Source organism: Salvelinus sp. IW2-2015, linkage group LG15 (assembly GCF_002910315.2).
Source record: "Salvelinus sp. IW2-2015 linkage group LG15, ASM291031v2, whole genome shotgun sequence".
NCBI classification, from domain to species: Eukaryota; Metazoa; Chordata; class Actinopteri; order Salmoniformes; family Salmonidae; genus Salvelinus; species Salvelinus sp. IW2-2015.
The window spans coordinates 37,104,393-37,122,498 of record NC_036855.1 but is presented as its reverse complement, the minus strand read 5'-3'; the positions used below and the strand labels follow the sequence as shown (position 1 = coordinate 37,122,498).

Genomic DNA, 18,106 nt, shown 5'->3' with positions numbered 1-18,106 from the left:
CCCCCCAACAATTTGGAGGCTGCCTCTCGTGCCTGCTCCGTTGCCGTGACTCCTGGTAGCGAAGTCATTCCTCCCTCGCTTCTTCAGCTGTTTCCATGGCAGGGTCTTTGTCCCTGCCATAAACCTCCTCCCATGTCCAAGATGTCCTCCATTCTCTCTCTTCTCCCGGGCCTAGGATCCCTGCTCCTCCTGGCCATGCTGCTTGGTCCTTTGGTGGTGTGAGGTTCTGTCACGGCCGTCGTTCAATGAAAGACCAAGGTGCAGCGTGTTGAGCGTACATTTTCTTTTATTTAGTAAAATCACGCCAACAAAACAAGAAATAAACAAAACGACGTGACGCTTACAAGGGGCTTATAGTGCCCCTAACAAAGACAACCTCCCACAATGACAAAAGAGGAAAAAGCTGCCTAAGTATGATTCCCAATCAGAGACAACGATAGACAGCTTTTCCCTGATTGAGAACCATACCCGGCCAACACATAGAAATACGAAAACATAGAAATCAGAACATAGAATGCCCTCCCCAAATCACACCCTGACCAAACCAAAATAGAGACATAAAAAGGCTCTCTAAGGTCAGGGCGTGACACACAGCTCTTCAGGGTCGGATACAATCTGCAATATTGATTTTCCAAATTGAACTAGCCGCAAAGTGCCTCTGGGCCCTGGTCAAAAGTATAGGGTGCCATTTGGGATGCACACTAAATCTTACACTACCATTAAGGTACGAATCTATAGCTCAAAGTAGGAGTACTTAAAGTAAGACCATGGTTATGTCCCAAAATGGCACCCTATTCCCTATATAGTGTACTAGATCCCTATGGGCTCTGGTCAAACRTAGTGCACTATGTAGGGAATAGGGTGCTATATGGGATGCACATCAGTAGCAAATGCAGAAAGCATAGAAAACAGTAGGATTTACTGGAAGAGAAGAAAGAGAGGCACTTTGCGGCTAGTTCGATTGGAAAATCAATACTGCAGATGGTATCCGACCATGAAGAGCAGTGACTCAAGTTATGGGACTTTAACAAACCATCACGGGTTAGGTACTGTACTGTATGTACGTATTGTGTTTTACCGTTTTACAGTTAAGAGTAGCTCACCCTTGCTTTTCTCTTCTATCTCTCTTTCTCTCGCTCGCTCTCTCTTTCTCTTGCTCTTGCTCTCTCTCTCTCTCTCTCTCTCTCTCTCTATTTCCTAGCAAGAGAGGCACTGAAGTGAAGAGGAAATTCAACAACTCTCCTTCATGTTCAGGCCTTCTTCACAGGCCAAAACGTGGTGGTTTTAACAATAAAGAAGCATTTTTATCAAGATCCACTGTCCTCCAAGAGTTGCTGAATTTCATCCTCACTTCATTCCTAACATCCATGACCTCATCCTTAGTTGGACATTCTGATCGATCCTGTCAAGGGACAGTGACAGCCGCCTGACAAGACGCCATCACCATGGCGACTCAAAGTCAGGTCTCTTCAATAAAAGAGAAAAGCGAGGGAAGAGTCGTTCATTAGTCATCTTTAATTAAAGGGGAACACTGAGCTAATCTCATGGAGTAAATGCTGCATTCCGTATTCAACCATGACACATCACTGTCGTTGTCCCTAAAACCTCACGCTACTCGTGAGCATTCACTATCTATAACGTTTAACACGGAGAAATACAATGCAACAGATGACGTAGAATTACAGGTTACAGTAGTATGACTATTAGGGCAAGCAGTGTATTTATCAGCTGAGATATGTAGAGAGAGTTGATCCATTTCTTTGGAGACCCTGAGGTTCTCCTCCTCATGTTCTCCAGTTTGGGAATAGTCTCTTCTCACAGCCACTGTATGAGTGTGCAGAGCGCCCTGAGTCTGGTGAGAGAAATATCAACTTGATGGTTGAGCAATTCTAGGTTCTGACGCTTTCATTTGTATGATGGTTTACCTTCTACTGCTGTGAGTAGAGTGCTGTGTACCTGTGCTCCAGTCAGGCTCTCCTGAGGAGGCTTGCAGAGTGGTCCCATGGTGGTGATGAGAGACAGGATTCAATGACAGACAGCCTAGACACTCAATCATGCACACGAGCATGCATACACGGATGCACGGATGAGCAAACACGCATGTGCGCCACACACACCACACACACACTCAATCATCATAAACACGTTGAGACACAAAGGACTGCAATGGCACCACCAATGGTTTCACACACAATATAGACGTGTGTGTGTGTCTGTGTGTGTGTGTGTCTGTGTGTGTAATTTACAGTGTCTAGGGTGAGTTCTGGCAGCCAGAGAGAGGTTAATGGCCCCTGTACCAATCTTACAGTCACACACACAGATACCATTCTCTCACAGTCACAACAGCAGGAGAACACCCTATGGTGCCGCCTGCCGAGAAGTGAGGACTCATGACCAATATCAATGCTACCTAACTCACAACAACCAGCTTTAGAAAAACACATTCCCTTACTGTGGAATGATACAGGTACTCAAACAAAAGCTCTGTCTTTCCTCCTTCTAACCTAGACCAACACATTCAAATCTACCGGTTCCTAAATGTGTCATCTCATCTTGCGATGGTTGCAGCGTTGTTTCCAAAGAGGGGGCRTCTTTTATTTGACCTGTTTCCTAAATTGCACCCTATTCCCTAAATAGTGCACTACCTTTGACCAGAGCCCATAGGGAATAGGGAGCCATTTATGACACATCCTCGTGTCCCTAATGCATTCAGTCAGTCTGGCTTGCGGCTGTTAAAATGATACTCTGACCTGTATTAAATCAACATGCCCTCACCACCAATCTCCAATTACAAATCTCATTAGTTGCAGACTGCCAGAGGCACCCAGTTTGGACTCATTCCTGATGAATAGCTGTTTAATTTTAGCAAGGTCCTTTGATGTAGATCTAATTGTAAGCATTCTAAGCAAATKTGTATGTTGGCTTTCTGTTTACAATGGAGCTCAATGGTGAGAGAGTGAGAGAAAGAAAGAGATAAACCGAGAGACAGATACAGAGACAGAGGTGACTCAAAAGAGCTATACTGTGCTTTATCACACTTTCTGTGATTGATTATGCTGAAAGTGTTTTCACCGCAGTTTGCCCTGTCCTTAGTCATACTCTAATGTTCACATCATCAACTCTCCTTTACACCTTTGTAGACCTTCAACTGTATCTCAAACCCGATACGTAACCATAAAAGTGACTGCTCTTCCATTGTATGGATTTCATTGCAGAATATGGAAGCTCACGTAAACTCCACAGGGTTGTGTTACTTGGAATGCTACCGGGGTAAACCCTGTAGGGTCACCTTGGGGAGAAATGAATGTCTTCCTTGATTCCCAAATGGCACCCTATTCTCTGTAGTGTGCACTACTTTTGACCAGAGGCTCTGGCCAAAAGTAGCACACTACATAGGGAATAGGGTGCCATTTGGGACCCGGTGAATTTCTCTGGTCTGAGCTAAGTATGGTGCTGGTAGAGAAGTGAGGGCAGCACAGCGCAGGACAGGAGCCCAGTGTGATTGACAAATTCCCTTAGTAATTAATAGGAACAAGAGTCGATGCTTTGCTCCTGACCTGCTAACTGTCTCTGTCATTTTTCTCTTTACTCTCTGGGCCCTGCAACATATTCATCCTCCTGGTGCTCCTCTTGACAATCTGTTTCACATTCCCAGGCGTCTATAACCTCTAACATTTTTGTCCTCAAAAAGGTGTGCTGCGGTATATCATCTGATATGTCAAAACATAACCATCTGTGTTAGAAGTCCTCTCCACATGCACGTACAGCTCTTATCCAGGCACCCATTTTAGAATGAGTGGAACTGTATCATTTTGAGTGCCATCATCTAACTATGAATGGTATTTAAGATCCATCAATGGCTAGGTACTCAATATTCTATGTTCCGGTCTATTTAAAGCTGGAATGGCCATTTCAAGCTGTAGCTGAATAACAATGATACAGTTATTGGGCTCACCCTAACACGGATGACTTTGAAGTGGTTTCTATTGTTAGAGCTTAAGAAAGCTTGTTGGTGTGCTGTTGATGTGTGTGGGATGACTGAGAGCAAAGGAGATATACTGTACAGCAGACTCTGTACACTCTCGGAAAGAAAGGTTGAGATTTTTCTTAAAGGGGTACAAACGCTTGTCACTGTAGCGGTACACTCTAAGGTATGTCCCTTGTACCTTTAGTCAAAATTACATAATTGTACCCTTGCGGTTCATTTCTTCAAAGAGCCAATAATGTTCCTTAGGGGACAATATAGTACAGGTATAACAGCATGCCTTTGGAAAAGGTACAATTTTGCCTTTTTTAGGTTACCACCACAGTGACAAAGCCGTTTTGTTCCTTTTAAATGGCAAAAATGTACCTCTGAAAAGGTTTTGGGATGCTGTTTTAACATTGTAAGGTGTAACGCCTCATTTGCATATTTCCCAGGATGCATTTCAAGCAACTTTTTGAGTTAACAGTACCACCCAACTGTGTTTGCTAGTGACACAGACATGGTTGTTGCATTCGATGACTTTCAGTGCTGTAGCCTTCACCAAGTGAGGGCCTAAGAATWTTTTTTTTTTAATTCTTTATGACAATACATTACGTATATCATGAGGCCATAACTCCTGGTTAATCCAACTATTACCAGACTAGGATTAGTATAGAAAAATGTATATATTTATCTTTGTGTAGCATAAGATCAATCATTGTGCATTCCAAAACACACTTATTGAAACAAACAATTCTAAAAATCAACCTGCAATAGAGCATGCTGGGAAATATGTTAATTATGGGCATGGTTTGTGTGATGATTTCACCTTTATATTCAAAATATTAGGTACAAAACTGTACCATTATACTAGTTTATCCTCTACAGGATCGGTGTCCCCCCCCCCGCAGGACGGTTGAGCTAACGTAGGCTAATGTGATTAGCATGAGGTTGTAAGTAACAAACAAAAAAATCCCAGGACATAGACATAACTGATATAGTTAAGCTTAAATTCTTGGTAATCTAACTGCACTGTCCAATATACAGTAGCTATTACAGTGAAATAATACCATGCTATTGTTTGAGGAGAGTGCACAATTATGAACTTGAAAATGTATTAATAAACCAACTAGGCACATTTGGGCAGTCTTGATTSAACATTTTGAACAGATATGCAATGGTTCATTGGATCAGTCTAAATCTTTGCACATACACTGCTGCCATCTAGTGGCCAACATCTAAATTGCACCTGGGCTGGAATAATACATTATGGCCTTTCTCTTGCATTTCAAAGATGGTACAAAAAAATTACCAAAAAACATGTTTTTTTCTTTGTATTATCTTTTACCAGATCTAATGTGTTATATTCTCCTACATTTCACATTTCCACAAACTTCAAAGTGTTTCCTTTCAAATTATATCAAGAATATGCATATCCTTGCTTCAGGTCCTGATCTACAGGCAGTTAGATTTGGGTACGTCATTTTAGGTGAAAATTGAAAAAAAGGGTCCGATCCTTAACAGCACATGTATCCTAAAAGGTACAGTACCTACAGTAACAGTCTCATGTGAGATTATACCTCTGAAGGAACATTCTGTGTATTTAGATTGTTGTACCTCAGGGAACAATACTGTACCCTAACCAAACCCTTAATTCTAAGTGTACATTCATTCTTTCTCTCTCTCTTCTTCTGTCTTTCTCTTTCTCTCCCTCCCACTCTCTGCCTGTCTGTCTTTCTTTCTTTCTCTCTCTCTCTCTCTCTCTCTTTCTCTCTCCCTCCCTCTTGTTCTCTCTCTCTCTTGCTCTCTCCTCTCCCTCCCTCGATACAGTCAGTGTGTCGAGGTGTGTGGCCCCCAGGTTCCCAGGTGTCTCTGGAGGAGCAGGCCTTTCTGCTGCTGACAGACCCAGAGAGGCAGACCATGGGTTACTACCTGCAGGAGTACCAGGATGGACACATCAGTCTGAAACCCCTGGCTATGGCCCTGTTTGAACTCTTCAACACCCACGCCAAGGTACTGTAACGCCCAGCACATCTGGGCTAGCATCCCAAATGGCACCCTATAGGGCACCCTAACTGTCCACCATTCTTCCTCCTGTCCTCCCTCCAGTTCCCTTTCTCAAAGGAGATGAAGAAAACCTAGTGCTCGAAAGTTAAACATTGTCTAATAAATTCCCATTGAGAGCATAATGCWGCGTGTTGAGTCCCCTTTTCACCTTTTCTTGAACACTTTCTGACATCCAGCACCTGCTCTAAGTCAAATAAGGACTCTATATAACCTATAGGGCCTCTATGTAACCGACAGGGCCTCTGTAACATTATAGGGCTTCTATGTAACTATGATAGCGCATTTATGTAACTCTATTGGGCCTCTATGTAACTTGTTGACCGTTTCTCCTCTACAGTTATCCTTGCTGTCTGAGGTGCGTAGCCTGGTGGCTCCCCAGGACCTGGAGCTGTATGATGGTCTGGTGCTGCACCGTGAGAGGGAGGCTCTGAAGGCCTGGCATGGAGAAAAAGGAACGTTGCATCCACACAGCCACTGTGTACACACAGAGCCCTCAGCCAGCCACAGCCACTCCAACCCCACCACTCTCTGCTCTGCCAAGGTAGTGGAAAGATTGCACCCTAAATGACACCCTACTCCTTATTTAGTGCTCCTCTTTTGACCAGACTCTGGCTCTGGTCAAAGGTAATGCACTATACAGAATAGGGTGCCATTTGCTCCAACAAAGCAGAGATTATTCAGCCGTGGACTGGGGGGATTTGWAACCATTGTGAGGAGAGATTATCTTTAAGATGACTGAGAGCTGAACCCAAGTACAGTTGAAGTCGGAAGTTTACATACGCCTTAGCCAAATACATTTAAACTCAGTTTTTCACAATTCCTGACATTTAATCCTAGTAAAAATTCCCTGTTTTAGGTCAGTTAGGGTCACCACTTTATTTTAAGAATGTGAAATGTCAGAATAATAGTAGAAAGAATGATATATTTCAGATTTTATTTATTTCACCACATTCCCAGTGGGTCAGAAGTTTACATACACTCAATTAAAATGTTTTGAGTAGCCTTCCACAAGCTTCCCACAATAAGTTGGGTGAATTTTGGCCCATTCCTCCTGACAGAGCTGGTCTAACTGAGTCAGGTTTTGTAGGCCTCCTCGCTCGCACACAATTTTTCAGTTCTGCCCACAAAAGTTCTATAGGATCGAGGTCAGGGCTTTTTGATGGCCACTCCAGTATCTTGACTTTGTTGACTTTGTTGTCCTTAAGCCATTTTGCCACAACTTTGTAAGTATGCTTGGGGACTTTGTCCATTTGGAAGACCCATTTATGACCAAGCTTTCACTTCCTGACTGATGTCTTGAGATGTTGCTTCAATATATCCACATAATTTTCCTCCCTCATGATGCTATATATTTTGTGAAGTGCACCAGTCCTTCCTGCAGCAAAGCACCTCCCACAACATGATGCAAGCCTCCCCCTTTTTCCTCCAAACATAACGATGGTCATTATGGCCAAACAGTTCTATTTTTGTTTCATCACCCAGAGAACATTTCTCCAAAAAGTACGATGTTTGTCCCCATGTGCAGTTGCAAACCGTAGTCTGGCTTTTTTATGCCGGTTTTGGAGCAGTGGCTTCTTCATTGCTCATTGCGGCCTTTCAGGTTATGTCGATATAGGACTCGTTTTACTATGGATATAGATACTTTTGTACCTGTTTCCTCCAGCATCTTCACAAGGTCCTTTGCTGTTGTTCTGGGATTGATTTGCACCTTTTCGCAACAAAGTACGTTCATCTCTAGGAGACAGAACGCGCGTTTTTCCTGACCGGTATGACGGCTGCGTGGTCCCATGGTGTTTATACTTGCATACTATTGTTTGTACAGATGAACGTGGTACCTTCAGTCGTTTGGAAATTGCTCCCATGGATGAACCAGACTTGTGGAGGTCTTGGCTGATTTCTTTTGATTTACCCATGATGTCAAGCAAAGAGGCACTGAGTTTGAAGGTGGGCCTTAAAATACATCCACAGGTACACCTCCAATTGACTCAAATGATGTCAATTAGCCTATCAGAAGCTTCTAAAGCCATGACATAATTTTCTGGAATTTTCCAAGCTGTTTAAAGGCACAGTCAACTTAGTGTATGTTAACTTTTGACCCACAGGAATTGTGATACAGTAAATTATAAGTGAAATAATCTGTCGGTAAACAATTGTTGGAAAAATTACTTGTGTCATGCACAAAGTAGATGTCCTAACCGACTTGCCAAAACAATAGTTGGTTAACAAGAAATTTGTGGAGTGGTTGAAAAAATAGTTTTAATGACTCCAACCTAAGTGTATGTAAACTTCCCGACTTCAACTGTATATCTCTGTGTGCTCAGCAGTAGTTCATCTTAGTGTGTGTGTGTGTGTGTGAGTGTGTACGCGACTGTTTTTGTACGCGACTGTGTGTGTGTGTGTGTGTGTGTGTGTGTGTGTGTTTGTGTGTGTGTCAGTTTCCCCATGGTCCAAGGTGACAAAGTGTTGTTTTCTGTTGGTTGGCTGGTTTTGCTGATTGCCATGGTCCATTCTGTGCTTGTATAATTGGCCTCGTTGACATCCTCATTACTATAGTTGTAAAATCACACCCTTAGTAAACAAGAAATTGCAGTTCATTTATATTGTATGCACTAAATTAACTTTATGTGTTAATTGATAATTGAAGTCTTTAGTCACGGTACGGGGTTAATGTTTCAGCACATTATTGTCACACAACATTGTTCTGGGATGCAGGTCAGTGAGTCTATGGATGGGCCTGTTTATTTTGAATGATAAGTTAAAGTAAACAGGTGAAGTCATATCTCTGTCTCTTTCAGCATGAGTGCTCACATGGTGACAGTGTAGAGCAAGATCCAGGGGTACGCACTAATGTCCTACCTGACGTTACATTGGTGAGTCTGTGTGAGTTTGAGGTTGTTCTAGTCTGATGGAAATAGTAGTCAGGTTTTATTACGTGCATGAGTGGAAAATTAGACTTAAATGCTAATCTTTGTGTACAATGCATTTAAAGGTGAGGYGTGAAGTTGCGTTTGAAGGTGACTCTCCATTAAAAACATTTTTGGTGAACTTCAGCAGACAGACTGAGGTTGTAAAGAGTTTGGACCACTTTTCTGTACAAGCAATGTCCTTTTGTGTTTCTAGAAAGAAGTGCAGTCTACAGCTGAATCTCCTCYGTCCTTCAAGCCATCTCTTCCCTCCGGCCATACCCAGACCAGAAACCCCAAGGAGAGAGACCCTTCCAAGCGCCCCTCATCCAGTCATTCCCAGTCTGGCCTGATCTTTACTGCCCCCACCAGGCTACACCAGGAATGTCACCACAAATCCCTCAAAGCCTTCAGCTCCTCCAACCACCAAACCTCCACCTCCCCTAGTTCTGGCCTCCATCACACCTGTCCCAACCCTGGCCACCAAAACAGCCCCAACCCTGGCACCAACCACAGTGCCAATCCAAGCTCTGGTCATCAGACTTCCATAAACTCTCTTCACCACACCTGCCAAAACTCCCTCCACATCTCCACCCCCACCTCTGACCACCACCCCCTTCAAGGCTGTCCTAGCTCTGGCCACCATACCTGCCCCGGCTCCCTTCATCACAACCCTTTGTGGTTCCCCTCTGCTCCTCCAACCCAGGAGACGACCATCAAGCACCCCATCTTCAGATCCTGTTCCCATGAGAAGCCTGCTACCTCCCCTAAGACTGCCTCCCCTTGTTTCTCACCGTGTCCCTCCCCTGGTCTCTCCCCATGTCCCTCGCCCTGTCCCTCTCTTGCTGTCCTGAAGCCGCCCCCATGTAGCCCAGACAGACCCTGCTCTCCCTGTTCTCCCTCCCTCAGCCAGGGAGGTCAGTGTGTCATGGCAGGCGTACACAGACTGACTGCTGAGGTCAGGCCCCAGCCCCAGCAGAGAGGTAAAGGTCAATGTGTGTCTATGTGTTTTTGTGCGTACCTGCCTGTGTTTCTGTGTGTGTATCACTTGACATGCTTGTACCCTGTGTGTACAAAACGTTAGGAAAACCTGCTCTTTCAATGACATAGACTGACCGGGTGAATGCAGGTGTAAGATATGATCCCTTATTGATGTCACTAAATCCACTTCAATCAGTGTTGATGAAGGGGAGGAGGAAGGTTAAAKAAGGATTTTTAAGCCTTGACAATTGAGACATAGATTGTGTATGTATGCCATTCAGAGGGTGGAAGGGCAAGACAAAAKATTGAAGTGCCTTTGAGCGGGGTATGGTAGTAGGTGCCAGGCCCACCAGTTTGAGTGTGACAAGAACTGCACCGCTGAAGGGTTTTTCATGCTCAACAGTTTCCCGTCTGTATCAAGAATGGTCCACCACCCAAAGGACATCCAGCCAACTTGACACAACTGTGGGAAGCATTGGAGTCAACATGGGCCAGCATCCCTGTGGAATTCTTTCAACACCTTGTAGAGTCCATGCCCCAACAAATTGAGGCTGTTATGAGGGCAAAAGGGGGTGCAACTCAATATTAGGAAGGTGTATATATAATCGAATCTATTACTTCTGTGTATCCAGGCGCCACATTGTCCCAACTGTCAGACAGTGGTCAGACTCTGAGTGAGGACAGTGGGGTGGACATTGCTGAGGCAGGAGGGCTGAGTAAAGACAGCAGTCCTCGGCCCAGTAAGAACCAGGCCACACAGCAGTCCCAAGTGGCCCAGGGACCTGCAGCACTGGCATCCAAACAGGTGAGGGCCACCAAGGGCTCATATCACAACATAAATAACATGTTGGTGTCTCAAAACCCTTTTCCATATATAGTGCACTGCGCTTGACCAGGGCTCATAGTGCACTACTTTTTACCAGAGCCCTAGCTAGGGAATAGGGTGCCATTTGGGACGCCATAACATTAAAAAAATCTCTGCGTTTAACAACACTCTGTTTAGCCTTTTCACAAATTCATGGTTTGCCACACGTTTTATTACAGTACGCTCAGTGCCTGTCCATCCCTTAACCGTAGTGTTTGTCTTGTTTCTGTCTTTTTGTCCTTATTCAATGTCCTCATTCGATGTCCTCATTCTTCTTGTGTTCCCTGCAGCAGCCTGGCTCTCCAGTGCCCACCCCTACCCTGGTACATGTGGTAAAGAATGCCAATACTCTGGGTATCGCTATAGAGGGAGGGGCAAACACACGCCAGCCGCTGCCACGCATCGTCACCATACAGGTGAGAAAGAGAGACTTCTGCRTCCCAAATGGCTCTCTATTCCCAAAATAGTGCACTACTTTTGACCAGGACTTATGGGGCTCCGGGTAAAAGCAGATGATTCTGCGTCACCTTATCATACTCCGGCATTTAGGATAACTCTGAACATGAATGTAGCATGATGAGGACTACACAGGGCTTTTGTACTGTGATGTCTGTAAATAGTAAGAACTACTTTGTCCTATGTGAATCTAGACCCCCCCCATGTTGCGCCTGAAGGTGTGCCATACTTATATATTTTTTATTGCATAAACAGCAAGCATAAAAAATGACAGAATTACCATTTTCACTTTCATCCTAAATGTGACTTTCCCCCGAGCATCTGTTTATGTGCGCAATAGCAGCCTATATTTGCATTGATCAGAATCTCAAATCAGGTAAAGGATGCTCTCCTGGGGATTTGTAACTTTGTTGAAGAAAGTTTTCTACCACCTGTTTAGTCTCAGGAGTCTTGGATTGGATGATCAATTCAGGTCACCAGGGCCCATATTCATTAGRAACAAAACGGAAGCAAACCCAAAAATGGAGGGTCGACCTGAACTTGTCCAATAAGGAACACGTGTTTTCATGTTTAGTTTTCAGGTGTGAGTAGACAGACATAGTCATTGTGAGTGGACCTGCATGTGTATTTAAATATTATTGTCAAGAACAGCCTTGATGTAAGGATTGACACTGGAGACGAGAAGCAGGTACAGGGAGTGAACATTTAATAACCACGGACAGGAACAGAATACAGACAGCGTCTGGACAGGGGAAACGGAAACAACAATAATGCTGGCACAGGGATGAAACAGAGGAAACAGACATATCATAGGAAGGCAATCAAAACGGGAAGGAGTCCAAGTGAGTCCAATGAGCGCTGATGCGCGTGATGATGGTGACAGGTGTGCGTAATGAAAGGCAGCCTGGCGCCCCCGAGTGCCAGAGAGGGAGAGCGGGAGCAGGCGTGACAGAAACAGGTGTATGTGTGACGGTGCAGAGATTTCCATATCAATGACTCCTCATGAACAGCCCCCATAAATATCAGTAGTCCAATAGAGTCCTGTTGGACCGACTTCCACTCATTTATAGGTTCATCTAACACAACACTCGCTGCCTCGCCCATTATCAACATAGCAGGGATATCACACCGCCTCATTATTCCAACTATTTCCCCCCACCATTTAATGGTACTGTCTATGATTCAGTAACAGTCCATAGTTGTTTTCCCAATGGCAACCTTAGTGCTTATAGTCCCTACACTCTAAAACGATTCTTCGGCTGTCCCCAGAGGAGAACCCTTTGAAGAACCCATTTTGGTCTCTTTCCACAGAGGGTTCTACATGGAACCCAAAAGTCTTTCACATGGAACCAAAAAGGGCTATACTTGGAACGAAAGYGGGTTCTCCTATGGGGACAGCCACAGAACCCTTTTGGAACCCTTTTTTCTAAGAGTGTATGGGCCTTGGTCAAAAGTAGTGCACTACATAGGGAATAGGGTTCTATTTGACACGCAAACATTAGGTTGGCTCTGAATGGTCATACAGAGAATTATAAGTGACATGGTTGAAGAGGTTATTTCAGGATATGACAGTCAACACTAATGGAATTTTATTGTTTTACTGACTTAATGATATAGAGCCTTAACACATCTGGGGATATGGTGCGATAAGAACATTATAAACAATAGGTTGTCACAGCCAATTTCAAGGCTCTGCAGCAGCTATTACATAACGCTAGAGTGCCACTGCTTTCCAAAGAGTAAACATTGTTGGTTAGTTGGAATGCCTTCCCCCTCTGTCGTAATGAGGGTAGATTGCAGGGTGCTTAAACTTAAGTGGGGACTGCTGCTGTCCAATATAATTGTTGTTAGGGTGTTATTACATCCCACACTTATATTTTTCTTCCTGGCGCTGATTCTGCTGATAGAGGAAACTTATTTTGAAGAAGGGTCTACTTGCAATAACTGTGATGGGTGGGGGGTTTCTACCAAAAAATGAACTGACTAAGTCGTTCTGGATAAGAGCGTCTGCTGAATGACTAAATTGTAGGAAACAGTGAAGGAACAGTGAGAGCAGTAAGGCAAGCATGCTTCTTGTTTTTATTTATTCATCGATAGCTAGGGGCACACTCCAACACTCAGACCTGATTTACAAACAARGCATTTGTGTTTAGTGAATCCGACAGATCAGAGGCAGTAGTGATCCAGGATCAGAAAGGTCTTTGTTTCTGGCCATTTTGAGCCTGTACTCAAACCCACAATTGCTGTTGCTCAAGATACACGGCTAGTCTAAGGAAGGTCCGTTTTATTGCTTCTTTAATCAGGACAACCGTTGTCAGCTGTGCTAACATAATTGCAAAAGGATTTTATAATGATCAATTAGCCTTTTAAAATAATAAACTTGGATTAGCTAACACAATGCCATTGGAACACAGGAGTGATGGTTGCTGATAATGGGCCTCTGTACGCCTATGTAGATATTCCATTAAAAATAAGCAATTTCCAGCTACAATAGGCATTTACAACATTAACAATGTCTACACTGTATTTCTGATCAATTTGATGTTATTTTAATTGACAAAAAAATTGCTTTTGTTTAAAAAACAAGGRCATTTCTAAGTGACTCCAAACTTTTGAACGGTAGTGTATATATATTAGGGGTGAAACGGTAAGTGTATTSGTATTGAACCGTTCAGTACAGGGTCCACGGTGCACGGTTCGGTACGCACTGCGAACTGAACAATACATTAATCATATATTATAGCTAGGGAAAAAGTATAAATTAACATGGGCAAAATATCCACATAATAATAAAGTTGTTTATAGTTGTCCGCAGCTCCGCTCATTAGTTATTTCACTCCAGCGAGAACAGAGCTGAGAACATCGTAGCAGCAATTAGTTTATACCACCTTCCTGATCTTTGCTAGTGCTGCGAGAGATTGGATTCACTGACATTGCTTTTTGAGATGCTAGATTAATAACGTGAGCAAAGCATTCTATCTGTGGCCCCAATCCAGCTAGTGCAACTGCATTTACAAAATTTCTAGCGTTGTCAGTGGTCACAGAAATCGTTACATTATCCCTCTCCAATGACGTCCCTTAACTCTTCCCCCAAGTTTACACTGGTGTGACTACTCTCGTGTTTGAAGGACATGGCTTTTTATCTCCCACTCTGCCGTAATGCAATGAGCCATTACAGTAAGGTAGCTCGTCCAACTGTCTGTTGTTTGAGCAACAGACCGCGTTTCTGACTACTCGCTTTCAAGTTGTTATTTTGTATAAGGCAGGTATTAATGTCTGGGCAAAATGTGTACGAGAAAGAATAGTGAAGCGCGGCTTGACCACTTCAAACATGTTTCTGAACCCCGCATTCTCTACCACAGAGAAAGGTCTCATATCTGCCACTATGGATTTTGCTATCGCTGCGTTGATTTATTTAGCCCTACCGGAGTCAGCCGCATATTGTTGCCTGAAGGCTGTGGGGAGACGTGGTTTCATTTTTTCACCTAGTCCCACTGATTGGCACTTAAGGGTTTTCGGCGCTTCGGCGCAAATGAGTAGTCATGTTACGCGTATTGCCACTCGAATAGGCTATCGGCAATGAACAGCGCCTACATGTTGTAGAAGTTTTATCCACCATTCGTTGGCAATCCCCGTCATAGTTTACAGGGAAACAAAAATGTTCCCAGGCGGCAGACCTGAATGATACTGGCGCGTCTTCTAGTTCTGGCTCGCCAATGCTTGCCATGTTGCTCCTTTGCATTTAGCTAACGGCTAATTCCTTCATAAGCTTTTCACAAAAGCACAACTGCTGCACATGCTGGAGTTCCCAAACCACAAACGAATCCAAGATGTCCCTACTAGATGGAACTCAAGCCATGACATGGTTGAGAGATACCTTGTTCAGAAAGTCGCGGTGTATTCTACACTGACTGATCAAGCTGTGAGGAAGAATGTCAAAGATATTGTGACTGTCTGAAAATAACATAAGACTAGCAGAGGAAGTTATCAAAGTGTGCATACCTCTCAAAACATTCACAACACTGATATGCACTGAGAGCATTCCATCAGTTTCCATGGTCCCGCCTATGAAAACAATGATCCTGAAATCAATGGTGGCATCTGATGAAGATGAACCTGCAGCAAGGGATGTCAAGACTGCTATCAGAGTTAACCTGGAGCCTAGATATGCTGACCCTGGTGTCAAAGACTTCTTACACAAGAGCACCGCTTTGGACCCCCGGTTCAAGTCCCTGCTGCACCTGGATGGTGCAGCAGGGACTGGTATTTGATTTGATTAGCCTGATGTCTTTACCCTGATGTCTTTGTCCTTATTTGGCCTGACCGATAGAAGGCCACCCCGCACAAAGTGCCAAATCATTCCTCCCCTCAATCTCTTCTGACTATTAATCAGAAGAGCCTCTACCTTTGTATTTTGTCTCTAACCTTTCCTTGAAACCGCCAACCATGTTCTCCTCTTCTCTCTTCGCTTCATATCTTCTCGCTCTCTCTTTAGCGCTTTATTTCTGCCACAAGGATGATGCTTCATTATCTCTCTCTCTCCCTGTATCTCTCTCTGTCTCTCTGAATTCAATTAATTATCCATTTAAGGGCTTTATTGGCATGGGAAACATATGTTTACATTGCCAAAGCAAGTGAAATAGATAATAAACAAAAGTTAAACAAACAATAAAAAATGAACAGTAAACATGACACTCACAAATGTTCCAAAAGAATAAAGACATTTCAAATGTCATATTATGTGCAAATAGTTTAAGTACAAAAGGGAAAATAAATTAACATAAATATGGGTTGTCTTTACAATGGTGTTTGTTCTTCACTGGTTGCTCTTTTCTTGTGGCAACAGGTCACAAATCTTGCTGCTGTGATGGCACACTGTGGTATCTCACTCTCTCTCTCTCTCACACTCTCCCCTTTGTATCTCTCTCTCTCACTCTCCCCCACATCTCTCTCTCTTATAGAAGGGGGGCTCGGCACATGGTTGTGGGCAGCTGAAGGTGGGTCAGGTGATTCTGGAAGTGAACGGTGTCTCCCTGAGGGGCCGTGAGCACCAGGACGCTGCTTGCATCATCGCTGAGGCCTTCAACTCCAAAGAGAGGGACCACATTGACTTCCTGGTCACAGAGTTGAACGCAGCTCTCCTGCAGGGCCTTTTGCAGGGTCGTATTCATTAGCCACCATACAGAAGAAAACGGACTGAAATAGGCAGGGATTACCTGAACTTGTGAAATAAGAAGTGCTTGTTCCCATTTTCCTGCAGGGGCTTTAGCAGGACTTTGCACTTTAAAGAGGTGAAACGGACGGAGAAGGAGAGAACAGGAGGGAGAGGTCTGAGTGTTAATATAAACAATCTATCTTAGTCTCGTCTAAACCCGTTCTCCCTTCCCACTTTTTTGTCTGTAGATCGCAACCAGGCTTGCCATGTAGAGTTGTATTGCCAAAATGCATGACATTCTGCATTAAGAACTCCCCAATATAACCTAATAGAACCTAAGAAGAACCCACCAATGGAACCTAATAGTATTGAACTGAAATCTTGAAAATCGCCGTTTATAACAACAATATCAATGCTGTGATGTCATTAGTTATGTCATTCCATTGAGCTGCTTTTCAGTCTCCCTGCTCTCCCCCCGTCCAATAGGTCTGCCATTCGTAGCAGCTCTCCCCTGGAAGTGGTTATACCAAGATGGTGCTTTGAAAATGGACAGAAATTGTATCTAATCTTAGTCGAACTATACCTTTATGCTATCTCTGAAATACTTTTTTTTGTATAAGTTCTGTAATGTTTTATTAACACCCTATATATTGTGTATCGTATATATTGTATATAACACTGAAACACCTTTTAGGTAGAGGATTTGAGCTATTTATAACACTAGGTCGTCTGTATGTAAGAGGATCACATTTCTTTATAGATTTTATTAATTTACTTGATTCATTTTTTATTTTTAAGGGTAGTTCGTTTTCTATACTTTGTGTTCATGGTATACAGTATTGGTTAATTGGCTGTGTGGTGAATTTTGTGATTACATTAAGAATCCTTTTTCATACACTTCCATATGCATATATATATATACATATATATATATATATACAGTAGATAAAAGCAGAGACAATACTGAAAATTAGCAAAGGTACTTCATCTGAGCTGTAGAGCTGAATCAGAGACGGTAATGAAGAGTCAGAGAGTGATCCTGGGAGAGGTAAATTAGTCCAGGAGCTGCTAATGCATCGTTATACAGATAAATAACTTGTCAATTATAGGTAACTGACTCACTATTAGCAGAGCTGGGGGTGGAGGGGATGCAGCAGCAGCCATAATGCACATTGTGTGTATGGGAGAGAATATACTGTACACTACATCGCCAAAAGTCAAGTTCTTCCACACCAATCTCGGCGAACGGTTTCACTATCGACCTCTGTGCACGGGGCATTGTCATGCTGAAACAGGAAAGGGCCTTCCCCAAACTGTCACAAATTTGGAAGCACAGAATCGTCTAGAATGTATGCTGTAGCATTAAGATTTCCCTTCACTGGAACTAAGGGTCCTAGCCCAAACCATGACAAACAGCCCCAGACCATTATTCCTATTTACAGTTGGCACTATAGCGTTCAGGTAGCGTTCTCCTGGCACCCACCAAACTCAGATTTGTCCGCCGGACTGCCAGATAGTAAAGCGTGATTCATCACTCAAGAGAACGTGTTTCCACTGCTCCAGAGTCCTATGGCGGTGCGCATTCCGATCTTAGGCTTGTGTGTGGCTGCTCGACATTTCCACTTCACAACAACAACACTTACAGTTGACCGGGGCAGCTCTAGCAGGGCAAAAATTTGACAAACTGACTTGTTGGAAAGGTGGCATCCTATGAT

At 43.5% G+C, this 18,106-nt stretch overlaps 1 protein-coding gene across 1 annotated transcript; it reads left to right on the top strand.

The window, feature by feature from the left end:
• The first annotated feature begins 2,935 nt into the window (after positions 1-2,935).
• LOC111974372 (whirlin-like) lies at positions 2,936-16,410 on the top strand. The gene is made up of 7 exons (XM_070447357.1): positions 2,936-2,948; positions 5,823-5,977; positions 6,369-6,572; positions 9,152-9,917; positions 10,548-10,720; positions 11,071-11,196; positions 16,198-16,410. The coding sequence occupies exons 1-7, from the start codon at positions 2,936-2,938 to the stop codon at positions 16,408-16,410; spliced, it is 1,650 nt and encodes a 549-aa protein (XP_070303458.1).
• The last annotated feature ends 1,696 nt before the right edge of the window (positions 16,411-18,106 follow it).